This window comes from Coffea eugenioides, chromosome 4 (assembly GCF_003713205.1).
Source record: "Coffea eugenioides isolate CCC68of chromosome 4, Ceug_1.0, whole genome shotgun sequence".
Classification (NCBI taxonomy): Eukaryota; Viridiplantae; Streptophyta; class Magnoliopsida; order Gentianales; family Rubiaceae; genus Coffea; species Coffea eugenioides.
The window spans coordinates 3,841,018-3,859,906 of record NC_040038.1 but is presented as its reverse complement, the minus strand read 5'-3'; the positions used below and the strand labels follow the sequence as shown (position 1 = coordinate 3,859,906).

At 36.6% G+C, this 18,889-nt stretch overlaps 2 protein-coding genes across 2 annotated transcripts; one reads left to right on the top strand and one right to left on the bottom strand.

The window, feature by feature from the left end:
* The first annotated feature begins 2,335 nt into the window (after positions 1–2,335).
* Positions 2,336–10,540, top strand: LOC113768444 (metal transporter Nramp6-like). The gene is made up of 14 exons (XM_027312797.1): positions 2,336–2,386; positions 5,191–5,311; positions 6,141–6,219; positions 6,304–6,344; positions 6,736–6,814; positions 6,910–7,014; positions 7,635–7,744; positions 7,902–8,083; positions 8,171–8,240; positions 8,987–9,160; positions 9,284–9,388; positions 9,534–9,665; positions 9,812–9,907; positions 10,035–10,540. Exons 2-14 carry the CDS (start codon positions 5,198–5,200, stop codon positions 10,356–10,358), a joined length of 1,611 nt encoding a protein of 536 aa, XP_027168598.1. The 5' UTR covers positions 2,336–2,386; positions 5,191–5,197; the 3' UTR covers positions 10,359–10,540.
* Positions 10,541–13,236: 2,696 nt separating this feature from the next.
* Positions 13,237–17,839, bottom strand: LOC113767751 (cinnamoyl-CoA reductase 1-like). Its single transcript, XM_027311930.1, has 5 exons — positions 17,561–17,839; positions 17,153–17,307; positions 16,149–16,334; positions 15,254–15,606; positions 13,237–13,661 (listed from the first exon to the last, which is right to left on the bottom strand). Exons 1-5 carry the CDS (start codon positions 17,679–17,681, stop codon positions 13,478–13,480), a joined length of 999 nt encoding a protein of 332 aa, XP_027167731.1. The 5' UTR covers positions 17,682–17,839; the 3' UTR covers positions 13,237–13,477.
* Between the last annotated feature and the right edge of the window lie 1,050 nt (positions 17,840–18,889).

The window sequence follows — 18,889 nt, the reverse complement described above, 5'->3', positions numbered from 1 at the left end:
ATAGACTCAATTTTCAAAGATTTAATTGTTCAAATTGTACCATACCACTTGATGAGTGCATAACATAATTTTGATAGTTTGATATTTGAAAATTGGGTTTATCCAAATTCAATGCCATTGACAAAAAGTGCACAAATAAACGGGGTTGGCTAATGGCTACTTTTTTCAAAGACATCTAAATCCATCAAATGTGGAATTGGATTCGTTGCACTTTGCATAAGTTTCTTTTTGTTTTTCTTTCATTGGACCGGAGGCATACTTTCATCTGGTATTGCCAGCAAAAGGAACACCTTCTTGTTTGACCCACAAACATCGGTAGCACTACGATTAACGGACGAGGGGCCTGGACGGTTGTCTCTGACAACCGTCCCAGGCAGTTCACGACTTGGATGAAGTCTCAAAAATTTGTGCGGCTCAGATCACGTCTTGTAACTCGATTTTCACGCCGTGTGGGACCCACAAAAATGTTGTTTTATTTTACTCGCTGTTGTTCAATTGTTACACCTTGTACAGATGATGTTACACCATGTACAAATGGTGTTACACCTTCCGGAGCGGTTGTTCTGACAACCGCTTCAGCCCCGCGTCCACGATTAACTAATCCAGCATCCTTCAATCTACGTGTAGCCCATAAAATTTACTAGTATTTTAATAATGAGGAAAAAAATAAATCTTGCACTTTGTGTTAGTGTATTTTTTTTTTTTAATACAGAGAATATCTCAATTTAACTAGACTAATCTTCCTTCCTGTGTACTTTGTGTTAGTATTAGTTGCGTAGCAATGGAAGTACGAGCACCGGAATTGACGCATTCCACGTGTGCGGCAAGGCTCGAAACTTTAAGAGGACCCACAAAATCTCAAACTCGTCAAAATTGAGTAATCTCAAAGTACCCCACTCCACTGTCCACTGGCAAGAGAATCGATCAGAAAATGAATAATCAGCAGAAGAAGAGATGAGAATCATCCACTTCCGTCCAAAAAGAACGATGCCGAACACTAAAACAGTAAAACGACGACATTGTCTGTATCACAGACTGATGGAATTAGCTGGGTCCTACACTACAATCTGTGATGAGGTGGATAAATTACGCCGCCTGAGTTTGGGAATAAAACAGAAAGTATGGCGTGCTACTTAAGCATGCTCCACTTATTCAGCAGTCAACTTGGATTTGTGCATCTACAGTCAGCTTCAGCTTCAGTTTGAGAATAAATACCTTTTGTTTTCTTAAGCAATTGATAATCATGTTATTACTATCAAGAAAAAAGACGAATATTTCCTCCACCTTTGCCAAAAAGAAAGTAAAGAAAGATGTGATGTACTTGGATAGTGTATATTTTTTAAATAGGGTTTTTCTAATGGATGCAGTATTTGTCTAACCTACTATATATATATATACACTAATACTTATTATTATCTCTTATATTTATATGCTTTTGTTATTTAATCTTATCAACCTTCTCTTGTATTTATTTATTTTTTTTAAGATTTTTAAAAAAATATAACACCTGAAATATATTTTAACGAGTGCTCATAAGGCACCTGTTTAGCGAACTGTTTTAAATATTATTTATAATAACCTCTATAATATTACTCCCTCCGTCCCACTTTGATAGTCCTGTTTTTCTTTTTCGTTTGTCCCAAATTGTAGTCCACTTTCCAATTGAAGATTGTAGTTGTATTTTAATTTTTCTAAAATACCCTTATTCAATGTAAGTTGTTGTTACTATAAATCTACCCCATTTAATGAGAGTTGATTCTTTTTTTACCATCAATTCAAGTTTCCATAAAGTTGTACTCTAATTAATGTGAGGTTATTTTAGGAAAATAACTACCTAAATTGATTGTTCCAACAAAGTTAACTACTTTTTCTTAAACTGTGTGAAAAAGAAATCAGGACTATCAAAGTGGGACGGAGGGAGTACTATTTTTTATGATGTGATGTATGTGACATAAAAATATAGTTAAAAAATATGAAAAGATAATTAAAAAATACATTTATGACGCAAACAAAATAATACTTGAAAAAAATATTGTGTATCGAGACACATTTTGCGTGAAGTTACGTAAAGTTAATCTTCAATTATTTATCTCAAAGAGTGTGGCCGCGTATTACGCAGCGGAAAATTAGCACACGCTAAAAGGGGCATGCTGCAAGTAGTTCCGCACAAGCAGCATTTACAGTGCAGTAAAACCAGTGCACAAGGACTGCATGTACTAGAAGTCTAGAACGGAACAACTCAGGAGTCAGGACCCCTTTGGCGTTAGACTTTCACTATTTTCAGCCTCGTCGCTCCCAGAGAAGCTCTTTTCCCTTCTCTTCCCCACTCTATAAATCTTGTTGTCAACCCCGTACAATTAATTTCGAGTCTTCGCTCTTCAAAGAGGTATGTTTAGCTGTCTATAGCTCTCTCTCTCTCTCTCTCTCTCTTCACATTCCTTTCTTCTTCTTCCTCCTCTTCTTTTTCAATTCCGGGAACTTTATTACTATATTTTTTCGTTTCCTCATTGCATGTTCAATGAAATTTCTTAGGGCAACCACACTGATAAATCTAACACTCACCCTAATACTACTGCTAGTTTCTTTTCTTTTCTTCACTTTTCAATTTTGTTGGTTTAATTGACTCATCTTCGTAAACTAGTCCTTTTGGAATTTACTAGCATATTTTTTTTTCTTAAGTTGTGGATGGTTAAATATAACCGTAGAACTATCTGTAGTCATACAGTAAAACTACTTGTACAGAGCTAGGAAAATAATTCGTTCAAGAGACCGAGTAATTGTTCATAAAGAATGCAGTAGTTCAAATATTAGACAACCTTATCAGTGCACGAGACATAATGCTAGTAGAGATTTTTTTTTAAAAAAAACACTCTCCCCTCGTCCTCGTTTGGAGTTTGATTGTTGCAAATTGTATTACTAGTACATAATTTTCCGTATGCAAAGCTTTAGAATTGATCATGTATTCAAATTTCGCTATGAATGTGAGGGATGCGTGGATTATATACCAATCCTGTTTATAATTTCGAAAGTATATCCTAACCCATTATGATAATTGGAGTTAGAACTCACCCAAGCATCTCTTTTACAACCCAAAAAAAGTAGTGATTGGTGGAAAAGTAAACTGTTTCCTGGTAAATTCAAGGACTATGAATGTAGTACTCGTAAAAGTAGTGGTTACCAAATGGAAACTTAAGTACCTTTTTGGATTTTGGGCTGCAGGGTCCAGAGTTTAAATTCCATCTGTTTTGAACAAAATTTAAAGGTGGTGACAGAGCATCATTTTGATCTAGTTAGATCTGTATACCTACTAGTTCCTTACATAGCTTTTTTAGATTCCCCATTCCTATAGAATACGATAGATTAGGTTATACAAATATTATCGTTACCGGGAAAAAAAATTGTATACCTGCTAGCCCCCTACACAACCTCTTTAGGCTCCCCCTCATATAGAATAGGATAGATTTGATTATACAAATATTATCGTTGTCGGCAGTAGAAACTGTAGAATAGTATTATTATTATTTTTTAGATATATTACTATTGCTCCACATTTTGCCTTTCTGAATTTTGATTGTATTCCTTCTACCCCAAGGTTACAACAAAAGTAGTGAAATTTCTCACCTATCTTCACAATGGAACCTTGAACTAAAATATTTTACAAATTGCTTTGTTTCTTTCACTTTCTAATAAATATTATTTACTTAATACTGAACTTTACTTAAATATTCAATCATTTGAATTATAAGCGGAGCACAAGCTCATTTCAAAGTTTGATTGTTATACAAATTATTCGCCTACTATATAGTATTATATATTAGAATTTAAATCTTATATTCATATATATAATTTTAATTACTATACAAGTTTATTCCATTAGATGACCTGGCAAATAATAAATACCAAGCCTTAGATAGTTTTCTTTTAAACTTCTGTAATATTTTGTTTGGATAGTGTATTATTTGAAATATTATTTGGAATAATTACTGTAGCACTTTTTGTGACGTGATGTATGTGAGATAAAAAGGTGATTGAAAATATAAAAAGATGGGTTGAAATATGTGTTTATGATACAAGCGAAATATTATTTGAGATAAAAGCACTATCTAAACAAACCCAATTGATTTTTTATAACATAGAGTATTTAGTTGTCCCAAATAATTTTAAACCACCACATTATAAGTTTTGTGGTAGCAAGTATTTTCTATGTTTGGTGGGGTGGGAGGCAAGGGTTCAAATCTTGCTTCCCACCAAAAAGTGAACCCTTGCCTCCCACCAAAAATGCCACTCTTGTGGCTCTGCTTCAAATCCAGACGGGTGCGTAGTGCACCCGTCTGGTCCGGTGGTGGTTCTGTCCCCATCGGTCATCATAGGCTCAGTTGAGCCTCCCCGTAGATAGTGTAGGAGTAGGAGTAAAGATGACAGTCGAAAAAAAAAAAGTATTTTCTATGTTTGACTTCTGGAGCTGACACCTAACTCTGACCTGTCTCTGTCTCTCTCCCCGATAAATCTTTGTTGCCACCCCTATACTATTCGGTTCCCCAGTTTTTTTCCGTTGCCAACCCTTATTCAGTTTTCTCAAAACTAAGGCGTATCTCAAGAAAGGTAGTTCACATACTCTTCTTGACATTCTTTTCGTTTCTTTAAATCCTGGAAATTTTTTAATTTTCTCGGCGTTTGATTGCATTTTCAGTGAGATTAACTGCCCTGAAAATGGTGGTTAATTTAAGAGTTAAGACTATCCTCTTTTTATTTTTTTTTTATTTTTTATTTTTTTGGTCAACCAGTCAATTTTATCACGAGCAAAAACTAAAACCATGATCTGGGTCACGAGATTAATCCTTACCGCTTGTTCTAGAATCATGGTCGATGAATTTGCATGTTTTTGAAGATTGAGTAACTGGGTTCAATCCTTGCACCTTTGGAGAATTTTTCAAGATGGCAGCTTAAGCTTTAATGGGGTTTTCCCATTGTTTAGATATATCAGAAGTTTGTTTTCGGTTCGGTGGATTTAATTTATATGATGGAAATACTTCACAGTAATTGCGGGTGGCTTTTCAATGTTTATTTGCATGCATTGTGATTGGTGAATTTTATTCTTTTCTCATTGTTGTTCTTGGAAAAATTCAAGCTTTTATCAGTTATGTTCAATCCATTTTCTAATTTTTTTTCGTTTCACTTCCCATGAAGCAGAGGCAAGATGGCGGCTAGAACTGCTGGCCAAGGACAGTTCATGACCAGCTCTGAAAATCCGAGGCTTGCCAATGAGCCGCTCATTGATAACATTGAATATGATCAGATTGTCGTTTCTGATGTCAGTATTTCTCTCTCTTCTGTTTTTCACCAGTTTTTGGAGTTTTTATTTCCCTTTTTCATGGTTATTGTCTTCCACAACTGTAATAGGTGACAATATCATGCAGTGATGTATCATCTTAGTTTGTTTTTATTATCTGAGATTGGTTTTAGTTTTATGTCAACATGTAAATGTCTGATAAACGAAGATTTTTTTTAGTGCATAAGGAATCTTCCAAAATTATATTGCAGGAGTCGGTTGTTTTTTGTCTTTACTGTGATTTATTTTAAAAGCTGGGGTCTAGTGCAACAGACCAAGTTATCAGAATCTAAAAAGGATCCCATGGACATAAATTTCTGACTAAAAATCTCAGAATTAGAGAATGCACTCCATTTGTGGCCTTCAGCAATTGAGTTCGTGAGAGAGCACACTCAGTTGAGTAGCTAACCTTTTTCCTTGCAAAATCTGTTGATTCAAAATATCATATCTTTTGTTCAGGTTAGCCTCATTGAGCATTTATCACTGATTTTCTTCGTGCAGCATTATAAAGTGGCAGTGGCTCAGCTAATTACTGATGTATCTGATCTCTAAAATCTTAAGTAAATAAAGTCCCATTGTCTTGCTTCTTGACTTTATAGAAGTGATCATAGAAGCATAACCTTGGAGCTGCAGATATCAACTCCCATCAAATAAAATTTCACTTTGAGTTATGGTTGTTAACAGACCCATTTATAATTTTTCTGGCTTTTGGTTTGCTATTTCTCTTCATCACTGAATATGATAATTGAAGTGCTGTGTAATATGAAATATAGATACTTGATTGGAGGCTTTTCCAATTTTCAATCTGCAGAAGAAAAGCTGGAGGAACTTTTTTGCCTATTTGGGTCCTGGATTTCTTGTTTCTATTGCCTACATTGATCCAGGAAACTGTAAGACTTCGCCATGTGTTTTGTTTCATGCTAATGGAGATATTGCCGCACATCATGACCCTTATTTTGTGATTTGGTTTACAGTTCAAACTGATCTGCAGTCAGGAGCCCAATACAAGTATGGGGTGCGTATTGTCCTGTTTTGTCTTAGTCCATCCAACTTAAAGTCTATCTTGAACATGTGTTGGGAAGTCTTGATTCTGTTGGCATCAGATACTTTTGCTTGTCCCATATTGAAAGAGCAATAACTTCCTCTATTTGGTCCCCTTAGACTTCTATAATTTAAAGAAAATCCAATTGAATGGACGAGGGACATTGATTAGCTTTCTTGTTTTTGTGGATTGCGTCGAATAATGAGCTCAAAAGTAGGATTGCCATTGAACATTGTTCTACAATTTTGGTTGGCGAGCCACCAAACAAAAGCTTTGCCTTCACAAGAGTTTTTCTACATCTACCCATGAGTAACTAAAGAAGATTCTGTTCCACTTCTTCAGACCTTCTCTTAATATTTTACAGTTACTTTGGATCATATTACTGGCATCAATTGCAGCTCTCATAATCCAATCTCTAGCAGCAAATTTGGGTGTTGTTACAGGTATTCTATTGGTCTACCATATGTATTTCCGCTACCATCATCTTTCAGATTTGATTGTAACCTTGGCTAGATTGGATCACTTTATACTATTTTAGGAAAGCATTTAGCAGAACACTGTAGAAAAGAGTATCCAAAGGTGGCCAATATCATCTTGTGGATTCTTGCTGAAATTGCTATTGTTGCATGTGATATTCCTGAAGGTAGGTATTCAGTTTTTGTTTATTTTACTTAATTCATCTTGGCAGTGATATCATGCTCTCAGTATTGTTATATTACTTCCACCCTTCTTTTCTGGAGCTATTCAGCTTTAGTGTGTGAGTTGGCTGAGCACAACTTATGATTGGATTGTGGGTATTGTTGATTGACTAATTTGGAAAACATTATAGGCATTTAGAAAGAAAACTCAGCACCATATAACATATTTTCCATATTCAAATTCTCATTGTGTGTTCACTTAAAGGAGGAGCAGGGGTGGAAAGGATGCGGTAAGTGACTTGTCAAGGACTACAATCTGATTGTTCTACAAAATCAATTTTCTATCTTCAATGGAGAACCAACATGTGGCAATTAGAAAGTGGGGTTTATCATCAAAAACTGGTTTCTTGGGCTTGCATGAGTATCATATTTTATTTTATATTTATTCAGAGGAATGATGATGTTATGTTGGTTTAACATCCTCATCCTGAAATTTGGCAGAGTATAATATCATTATGATAGAATTTAATCTTCTCCTTATCTGTGACTTTCTTTGAAGACATAAACTGTGTGAGTGGCTCTCAATAAATTTCAGTGCTAACTCTGTTACTTTTTCTTATACTAGTGATAGGGACAGCATTTGCATTAAACATGCTCTTCAAAATTCCTATATGGTGTGGCGTGCTAATCACAGGGCTCAGTACTTTGGTTTTGCTATTGTTACAGCAATACGGGGTACTAAAGCTATTCTTATTAATTTTGAGGTTTTTGAACTTACTAGGAAAGATGAATTTGAGTTGTAATTCGAAGAAGTTATGGTTTAATCAAGAATTTGCACCTTAATCCTAGCATACAGTTACTGCAGTATTAATTAATTCCAACCATTATACAGGTCAGAAAACTTGAGATCTTTATTGCTTTGTTGGTGCTTATCATGGCCGCGTGCTTCTTTGTGGAGCTTGGCTATGCAAAACCCAAATCTTCAGAGGTTCTTTATGGACTTTTTGTTCCGCAGCTCAAGGGAAGTGGTGCCACTAAACTAGCCATTTCATTGCTTGGTGCTATGGTTATGCCGTGAGTGTTTAGCATGTTAGCTAATTTGACAATGAAATGACTCATGCTAATGCACATTATAACAGTAATTAACTTTCCTTCTTGCAGGCATAATCTGTTCCTCCATTCTGCTTTGGTCTTATCTAGGAAAATTCCACGATCAGTTTCTGGCATCAAAGTAATTTTCATCTCCAAATGACTATAATTTCAACTTATGTATTTATTCATTATTTTCAACTAGCACATGCAAGTAAGTGAAATCATTTGGTTCTTTTGACACTAGCTTGATTATTCTAAATTTCAACAGGTATTTTGATCATGAAATGATGTTTTGATGCTGTTACTGGATATGAGGTTTTAAATATTCTAGTAATGCCAGTGCTATATGCTTACCATGTTAAGAGAATATATAGGATTTATAGAAATTTTTAATTCAACAAACATTACATCCCAGAAATTGCATTACTAGCCCATTCCACTGCTACATGTTTTTGCCTTTACTTACCCGGATGTTTCTTGTAATTACTTCAAAATCATGTTGAAAACGATGAGGGCTATTTAGTACATAGCTGAGTCTCTTATCAAATCAATCTAAAACTACCGGCTACCACATTCTGTCTACTTTTGATTTTCTTGACAATCAGTCATCCAAATTAAGATGTTTTGGTAAAGCATGGGCATATCTTATATGCGAGGTCTTTTTCTTAAGCTTGGATCAAGTTCATCCATAGCTACTCCAGTGATGAAGATTTAAAATTTGTTCTGACCAATGCAGTTGATCTTTTGAGCCTAAGATGAATGATAATTCCATTTGGACTAAGTACCATCAATCCACTACTTTTGCCGTTTGAAGTGCAATTACCGAAGCACTTCTATTACTTTTCATTTCTTCACATAATTTTGAATTATTTGTATTGTCTACAGGAGGCTTGCAGATTTTATCTGCTAGAAAGCGGGTTTGCCCTAATGGTGGCCTTCCTCATTAATGTATCGGTCATCTCAGTAAGTGGTGCAGTTTGCAATTCCCCAGATCTGAACCCAGAAGATGAGCAGAATTGTCAAGACTTGGATTTGAACAAAGCATCATTCTTACTTAAAGTATGTTTCGTGGTTTGAAAGATAAACGGTACACATGATTGCGAGTATATGTTGACTGCAATTACCATCAAATTATCGTGATTTCATGACCCCGGTTTCTATCATTTTCTTTGTTACCTGTAGCATGTTTTAGGAAGTTGGAGCTCCAAGGTATTTGCAATTGCTTTGCTTGCATCGGGCCAAAGTTCTACAATCACTGGAACATATGCAGGGCAATATGTTATGCAAGTCAGTTGCACTTTTTTTTTTTTTATATGTTAAACAATTTTATTGTCGCTTTTCTGTTTTATAATGGAAGCATATGGATGGCAGTAAAGTGCAAGAGTTGTTCTTTATGGTAGAGAACTATATGTTTCTTATCTCATATTTGCAGGGATTCCTTGACTTGCAAATGAAACCGTGGATTCGGAACTTCTTGACTCGATGCTTAGCTATAGTCCCCAGTCTAATTGTGGCACTGATTGGAGGCTCTGCTGGTGCTGGAAATCTTATTATTATAGCATCGGTATGGTATCCTTTCCTTGTAGTCTTCAACACATGTACTTGCTATTTTCTCCTTTTTGGTGAACACCCAATTTTGTAGGTCATGCTGATAGATCGTTGAATAACAGAAGTTGTGGTTAAACTACTTTTCTTTATCGTTCTTTGCAGATGATCCTGTCATTTGAACTTCCGTTTGCACTCATCCCACTTCTCAAGTTCACAAGTAGCAAGACTAAGATGGGAATGCATGCAAACTCTATTTGGGTAAGAGGCTGAGAGCTAGCTTTCTGTTTATGAGTTTGCTGATACATATGCAGCCTATGCGATCTAAGGTACGGTAATATCAGCTTTAAGAACATCACATCACATTGCTGCCTTTTGTTGTGCACAGATCTCTGCAGCAACTTGGATTATTGGCTCCCTGATAATGGGCATAAACATCTACTATTTGGCAGAGAAGTTGGTAACAACTCTTACTCATAGCCATTTAAGGGTTGTTGGCATTGTATTCTGTGGAGTACTAGGATTTTCGGCCGTGTTAGTTTATTTGGCTGGTATCCTATACTTGGTCGTGCGCAAGACTAAGAAAGTTGACATTCTTCTACCCGAAAGTTTGCAGATGGCAAACGAGTCGAGCAATGCATCAGTTCTGCCTAGGGAGGATATAGTAAACATGCAATTGCCTCAGACGAGGACTACTTCGGATGATGACTAAAAAAGTACTCCGTATAGATATCGTAGGCGAGGCAGAAGTAGGGGAAAGTTTCTGTTTTCAGTTCCAAATAAACGATAGCTAGTTCAAGTAGCTGTTTTACACAGAATGTTACCCCATTTTTCTGTTGATTTTAAGTGACTTGACTTTGTCTTTCCAATGCTCACGTGGACTAATAATTTTCACACAGTGGCTTATTCTAAATTGACAACATTCATTCGTCTCGAATGTTTTTTTTTTTGTAACATTAGAGGGCAGCACAAGCTCAAGTGCTGAAGTAGCAAAAGGATCAGCACAGAATTTGGGAAAAGGGGTTAGGCATTGCCATATAAGTGGATCTATGTGATGGCAAAAAGATAATTGCATTGATTTAAACATGATGAGATGTTAAAGAAAAAGTGAAAAACACCACACTTTGTGAGGTATTTTGTAGGACAAGGGGCAGGAACGGTTGCAGGTGACGGTTTTGGTCATTTTTAACAGCGTGTAACTTTGTTTGCACACGGTTTAACTTTATTTGCACAACATGTAACTTTAGTATAAAATTTTGCGAATCCCACATCCGTTGTGAAAATCGGTGTACAATTAGTAATCTGGACTGTACATTTTTTTTTTGTCAAAATCTGGTCATGAACGGTTCATTCTGATGATCGCTCCTGCCCCTCATCCTATTTTGTGCATTCGGAGAATTCCACGAGTTTCCCTGGGTCTATTCATCTATTGGGTGGTGGGTGTAAGATTTTATATTGGTTAATTTTCTGACCAAAGTTTGTGGCAGGATTTTAGTGATATAAACGTGATGGAATCTAAACCAAGTATTTTCCTGGTTTGGGATGAATATAAAATATTGGTCCAAGAAAAAGCAAATGCTGGAGAGTCTATTCATAATTCTGGTGTTTTGAAATGATAGGGCTCACAGAGGTGTAAGTGTAACCCACCCATTGTTCTGTTCTGGGCTAATGACAGACAGCGAGCTCTTTTGCTTCTGCAAAGTGTGTGTGTGTGTATGTGTGGTCAAACTAGTAAAACCAGAGATTTTGTCAAACAGTAGCAAGGTTGGCAAAAACACGACCCTTGGGATGTACGTTGGTTGTCCTATATAGGATCGATTGTCGTTGGTCTGTTTATTAGATGACCGACAAGTGTTCAGACCATAGTCCATACGCACGAATAAGTGAAAAACTACTACTTGGCTTGCACTATTCCCTAGTACAATCGACGATCGTTTTCACTTTTCACACTAGAAAGTCATTGGGTGACTTTGCCCATCATCATTTCCAGATCATTCATGCATAAAAGTATAAAACTGTTACTGGCAGACGTTCTGGATATTGTAAGTATACGTGACCGTATGAATGTTTTGCACGTAGCATACACGTAGGGCTGTAATCGAACCGAGTTCGAGTCGAGTTCGAGCAGTTCGATAAGGCTATGACCGAGTTCGAGTCAAGTTCGAGCAGTTCGATAAGGCTATCGAGTCGAGTTCGAGCATCCAGAAGAAATGCTCGAAGGCTCGACGAGCCTTATCGAACATTTTAATTTTAATTATTTAATATATTATTATAAAATTACCCTTATACCCAAAAGAATTATTGAATTTACGAAATATTTCAAGTCATATAAAAATTTTAAAAGGACAATAATATCTTTTTGCTCAAAAATTATCAAAAAAATAAAATTTAATAAATCGAGCTCGACCGAGCTCAATAAGGCTCGTATGGACTCGAACCCATGCGAGTCGAGTTCGAGTACTGCGAGCAAGTTTCGAGCTCGAGCTCAAGCTCCAATAATACTACTCGTTCGAGCTCGAGCTCGAACTCGAGCACCCCTATCTATATGTCGAGTCGAGTCGAGCTCGAGTATGGCGATTAGGGATGGCAATGGGGGAGGGGGCCCGCGGGCACCCGCCCCGCGGGGGGCTTTCGGGGCGGGGGTTGGGGCGGGGGGTGGGGCGGGGGCGGGGGGGAATTTTTTCCCCCCGCTTAGAAACGGGGCGGGGGAGTATACCCCCGCCCCATCCCCCGCCCCGCCCCCGCAAAAAAAAAAAAAAATATATATATATATATAATATATATATAATTATATATAATATGTAAGTTAATTAGTTATAAACTTATGATAATGATATTATTAGTTAGATGTATTATATAATGTATATTAGTTTATGTAATATAATTGATATTATCAATTATATGAATAATTCTACATGTCTACTAATAGAATTTATTAATTAGTTATACTAAATTTACTAATACATTTATACTAAATTTCTAATTACACTTAATAGAATAACACTTTTTTCTCAAAAAAAAGCACAAACACAATAATGAATTAGTGATTGCATTTGTACTAAAAGTGAAAACTTGACTATTTTAGTTATATTTATTTCATCATATTGGATTGTATTCAAATAACTTATGTTTGATTGTTTTTATGAGTTTCAATTGTAAAATTACAATGAATAATAATTTGGTGATGTGTTGATATTTTAGTACTTGATTATTTATTAAAATTTAATTATAATAAAATTATATAATAAAATTTTATTAACCCCGCGGGGGCACCCGCGGGGGAAGCGGGGCAAGGCGGGGCGGGGGCGGGGCGGAGCAGGAGGCGGGGGACGGGGCGGGGGACGGGGGGAACTAATAGGCAACGGGGCGGGGGACGGGGGAGGGGTCCCCCGCCCCAACCCCGCCCCGTTGCCATCCCTAATGGCGATACTCGAGTTCGACTCGTTTACAACCCTAGCATACAGTGGACAAGTCGTCCTGATTTAACACTACCATATCTTTTTCCCCTCGCTAAAACGTGCAAGATTTAATCATCCATCCAGACTTTTTATGCCAGAAAAAGTTGTCCAGTGATTGGAAGAACCAAGAATAGTAAAAAGTAGATACTATAAATTAAGCCAGAAACTATGTATATATCTTAGGTAGTAAAGACTTCACAACGGGTACGGAAATCTGGAGCACAAATACTACTACCTTAAACATTCTGGTTCACAAGCAACGGATTTGGATTGCAACCTTAAACATTCTTTATACTTCTACTACTTCTTCTTCTTTAATGATAAAAAGCTAACATTTTGATATCAATAGCAATCAGAATACGAGAGAGTCAGACTAGTAGTGAATTTTAATGGGCTCATCATTCCGAGTGGGGAGGGGTATCTGGCCCTTCTCCTGAAGGCTTTTAACCGTCTCATATAGGCACTGTTTCACCGGTGTGAATTCAAACCCCAAATCCTTGAGCTTCTGATTTGTGAACTTGTAAGCTTTTGCTCTTGGTCTTGTTTCATCGGAGCACCTGTTCATCCATACAAACCGTTTGCACGATGAAATGAGACCTCAGTTCACAAACTAATAAGTCAACATCTCAAATCAAGATGATATAAAAAATGTACAGCAGATTCAAGATGTCTCTATTTTATGATCTCATCCTAGTCACTGCATGGTTGGCAATAACGTATGAGACCAAAACAATGACGAGCAGAAGATGAAATTAGCACATACTAGTCTATTATTGTGGATGCAAATTTGAAATCCATACGTGTATTCTTCAAACCACAAAAAAAAAAAAAAAAAAAAAAACCCCACATGCGTACTCAATTCAAAAAGAAAATTTGTGTAGTAACTAGCATCAGATTGGACAGAACTTTCATGCGCAAGTGAAACAAGAATTAATACATCTCATGCGAGGAGCAAAATTGTTCTTTTCCCTACACTTGGATATCAAAATAGGGCCACTAAGCATCAAGACAGAACTAGATTTTCTTGGACAAGAACGAGATTAGACCCCATGACATAGATCGAAAGGGATACGTTTTCAACCATGGCAAGCCACAAAACACAAGGCCCCGGTAGGTAGAGATGTATGCAGATAACAAACGACTCGTGGTCGTGGCGGTAGGTGAGGTCTCTTTCTTTATCATTTTTAATAAGGAGGATGACTGCCAATTATGCCTTCGTCTAATGATTTGATACACAACTTACTTTTGCCTGTCATAGTAGGTTACCTAAACCACTTTACGTGAAGGAGCTTCCAAGTTCCTCCAGCCCACAAACCAGCAACGAAAAAAGATAATTGAATAAGAAAGGGTTGGTGTGTACTCATTCTTGTTATAGTACCAATTCAAGTTAAAATCAATTCAAATTGATTGTATAATAAAGAGGAAGTTCTTAACATATTGTCAAAGCGAGTGGATTGCTTTTCTGATTCTAAAAACTACATCAGAAATTCCAAACATGAGCTTATTTTGGGTTTTCATTCAGAGCCACAAGATTATTATATGTACTGTATTGATCTCTAAAATATAGTTTATGCTAATATATTGTGCATAACTTGTGCTCCCTAATCCGTTTACAACACCATTGGAGATGACAAATAAATGAATCTTCCCCACTCCCCACACCCAAAAAGAATAATAATAATAATAATAAAGCCTCTTCTTACACATGCGTCCCCAAAAAAAAAAACTATTTCCATTCTCCAAAAGCTAAAACTTTTTTGGTTTGGTGAAATTGAGAAGCCAAATCACCGGCCATTTTGAGGGAAACAATTACCTATCACTGGAGAAGCAAAATCTTTGACATAAAGTTGGGTAAAGACTACAAAAAGAATGTTGCGGAAACAGAAAGATATCAATCAAATTAGTAAACAAGAAATCGCCGTCATTTTTCAAATAGTAACTCTTTTTTTTTATTTCTTATTTTTGGGTGTAAACCATTTCACCTAACATTAGTCAAACGGCCACCAAATTAATTTGTGGGCTCATTAATTTTCTACAGCATAAATTTGATTTACCACTTCCGCTTTTCTGGGTTTTACATAAAAAGTAATGAATAATGTTACAGTGAGTTGGAGTAGAATCAGAATGATTGAGCAGCAAGTGAACTTACTTGGTTGGAATTGGGTACTCCGGAAAGAGTTTGGCCAAGATTTCAACCACTTCACCACGATGAAGAACGCTCTCGGCGCAGAGGTATCTCCCAGATGCCGAGGGAGTCTCGTAGATAAGAACGTGTGCCAATGCAACATCCTTAACGTGCACGTAGGCCTGCACAGAGTTGGCATAAGTCTTTGCAGATCCAGTCAAGTATTTGAGGATATGAAGAATACTGGCATTCACGGTCGGTTGCAACAATGGTCCCAACACCAGCACCGGGTTGATCACCACCAAATCCACCCCTTTCTCCTTGGCTTCGTCCCATGCTGCTTTTTCTGCCACAGCTTTCCCGTAGCAATACCAATTCTGCACGTACCATCATCAATTAGCATCAACCTTGTAGGATCATCACTAATGGTTTGGACTATGTGTCGGTCACCGGCAAAAGTTTTCTACCATCTTTTTGCTATCTTGTTACAATTTTGCAATACCGTCATTCTCTCTATTCAATGTACAAGGGCAAGGTAGAATTACAAAATCTGGTTCTAGCTATACGTAAGATCCAAAAGGGATCACTGTTCATAAAATTGTGACAGATCCCAGTAAAAATTCAACGGAATATTTTAAGGGCAGCCAGGTTAAGTTGGCAACTTTGGAAGCTGCTCACCTACACGAAAAGCACAAATGATGTGTGTAATGAGTTATGTCACATTTCTATATACTTGTTCATCGCATGATCAAGCATCAAGCTTTTGTTGGGCGGTATATTCAACATTCCCCACCTAAATTAAGTGTTCGAGTCCACGTTAAAGAACAAAATAAATGACTTGCAAGGTTCTTCTTCTTGTCTCCTAATATTTAATGGACTGATGCTATAAATGTAGCAGATAAGATGAGTTGCAGCAAACCTTAGTATTCTTGCAGAATTCAAGATCACTCCAACAACTCTCGTCCACAACTTTTTCAGGTTCCCTGTGGGGGTCCATGTAGACCGCACCAATTGATGAGGTGAAAACCATCCGCCGGACCTTGGCCTCAGCAGCTGCGTTGATCACATTTTTGGTCCCAATCACCGCTGGCTCCACCATTTGTTCCTTTATGAGTTTATTCCATCATCATTATTACAATTATTAAAGGCATCAAAAATAAAACTATAGTACTATTGAATTTCCTCTAGCGTCATGCATACGCATTTGCCCCTCGCCCCTTCCCAAAATAAATAAATAAATAAAAAATTGCCCGTGGTTGGTGGGATCCATGGAGAGTTACAGGCTACCGGTAATGTGAATGTCAAAAAAGAAATATATGGTGCTGGGCAGGTGCTCTGTTACTTAGCATCATGCCACCAACTAAAGATAAACAAAAGATATGTTCAAAAATAATAATAATAATAATAATAATAAACAAGAAGTAGGGCCCTTCACCAAACCCAACTCAAAATTATATTCTAAATTTTGCTTTTTTTTTTTAAATCTAAGAAATGCTAAGGCCCTGTTTGGATTGCAATTTTCCTCAGAAAAATTATTACGTTTTCCGTGACCACATCTCCTTATCACCTTTTTACCTCACGTATATCAAATTGTTACAATAATTTTTCTACAAAAAAATCCAGAAAAATGCAATCCGAACGGGACCTAATTATTTCCAATTATTTCAGGGCCATAAAGTTTGTGATCTTGCTTTTCGCCCAAAAAAAAAAAGGTTTTAATCTTGCATACTAGTATTAGCTACCGAGAAAATTTGTAAAAATATGCTATTGCTGTCCATAGCGATGATTGCAATCGCTTTCTTTCACTTTCTCACCAACATTGAAAAGATCAAAGGGTGGTTGGTGACTGGTGAGTAGGAGTCGATTCCTGATGAGATACAGACATGCAGTATAAGATACCATGATCCACAACTTTGAACTTACCGGATCATCCGTAACGGGTGAAGCAGTGTGGAAAACCCCATCACAGCCTTTGATGGCTTCACGTAAACTCTGATAATCAAGAAGGTCAGCTCTGCATAGTGTCAATCTCTCTTTTGCTCCTTCTAGCTCCCGCAAGTGACCATTCTTCGCATCATCTACACTTAATACAAAACAAAAAATTTGGAAAAAAAAAAAAAAACATAGGTGGACCTAACATTTTGATAACCATACTGGCTGTTGACATGTTCATGCACTCAAGAATTCCCTCCTCCAGTAATGGAAAGACATGATCAATAATTTAGCAACCAGCCATGTAAAAAAATCATTTTTTTTCCCGTCTAAGAAAAGATGAAAACCATAACACGCAAGTATACAAAGTCAAGAGGAGGGAATGATATTTGATCTTACCAGGGTTTCTAACAGTTCCTCTAACAGTGTAGCCTTTTTCAAGGAGGAGCTTAACTATCCAGGAAGCGATGTATCCACCGGCGCCAGTGACACAGACGACTTGGCCGGAAACTGAAGGCATGCTTCTGACCTGGTTTTTCTTTTCTTTTCTTTTCTTTTTGGTTTAGGTGAGACGTGAGGTTGGTAAGTAATGAGAAGATTTCTGCGCGCGAGAACAAAATTTCTTCTGCAATGAAAGGCAAAGGAGAGACCCAAAGTACAGAAAAAGGCTGTGATTCAAGTGGAATTTATAGTGCGAAAATAACGTTCACTGGCTCACCTACCACACTCGAGTAAAGAAAAAAAATTAGAAATAGTAATATAAAAGGAAAATGGTGATAGATATTAGATAAACAGAAATTCCTGAAAGAAGAGGCCTGAGAGGGACAAGTGGGTTGGTTATAAAAGATTAAATTAAACTGCTGGTGATTTTCCGGATATATGTATAGACAGGTCGAGTTAATTAAATAAGTAACAAAACTAAGGAAAATATATTAGGATTCCAGAGGTGGTTGGATGATGAAAGTCTACTTCATTCGTTGTAGGGCCTTCTTTTATCAAGTTTTTTGGTAGGCCTTCTTGTATACGTTGTGACGAGTGTATATAAGATTTACTCTTTTGTAATGGATTAATCTTTTCTATACTGAAAGTGTATGCATTGTCAGCGTTGGATAAATGACAACTATGTAAAATTTGAATTTGAAATTCAACTTTTGCATACATGTCATGAATCCAACGATGATAATGTATACACTGTCAGTTTATATAAGATTTACTCTTTTGTAATGAATTAATCTTTTCTACATTGAAAGTGTTTACACTCTCAGTATCGGATGAATGACAACTACACAAAATTTGAATTCAGCGTCGGATGAATGACAACCATGCAAAATTTGAATTTGAAATTCAATTTTTGCATACATATCATGAATTCAACGGTGATAGTATATACACTGTCAGTGTATATAAGATTTACTCTTTTGTAATAATAGAAATGACAAAGATTATCAAATATCCAGCCTTCTTTTATCAAGTCTTTTGGTAAGCCTTCCTGTACTTGTATATACTGTCAGTGTATATAAAATTTATTCTTTTATAATAGATTAATCTTTCCTATACTGACAGTGTATACACTGTCAGCGTTTGATGAATGATAACTATGCAAAATTTGAATTTGAAATTCAACTTTTGCACACATGTCATGAATCCAACGGTGATAGTGTATACACTGTCAGTGTATATAAGATTTACTTTTTTGTAATGGATTAATTTTTCTACATTGAAAGTGTT

What these genes read in the sequence shown, in the direction of transcription:
- LOC113767751 (XM_027311930.1), bottom strand. Translation starts at nt 17,681, where the DNA reads ATGCCTTCAGTTTCCGGCCAAGTCGTCTGTGTCACTGGCGCCGGTGGA. An exon ending in AGGAACTGTTAGAAACCCTG is followed by an intron (nt 17,308 to 17,560) that starts GTAAGATCAAAT and finishes TATTAAGTGTAG; the next exon opens with ATGATGCGAAGAATGGTCAC. An exon ending in CACCCGTTACGGATGATCCG is followed by an intron (nt 16,335 to 17,152) that starts GTAAGTTCAAAG and finishes AAACTCATAAAG; the next exon opens with GAACAAATGGTGGAGCCAGC.
- LOC113768444 (XM_027312797.1), top strand. Translation starts at nt 5,198, where the DNA reads ATGGCGGCTAGAACTGCTGGCCAAGGACAGTTCATGACCAGCTCTGAA. An exon ending in GAGCCCAATACAAGTATGGG is followed by an intron (nt 6,345 to 6,735) that starts GTGCGTATTGTC and finishes AATATTTTACAG; the next exon opens with TTACTTTGGATCATATTACT. An exon ending in TATTGTTACAGCAATACGGG is followed by an intron (nt 7,745 to 7,901) that starts GTACTAAAGCTA and finishes ACCATTATACAG; the next exon opens with GTCAGAAAACTTGAGATCTT.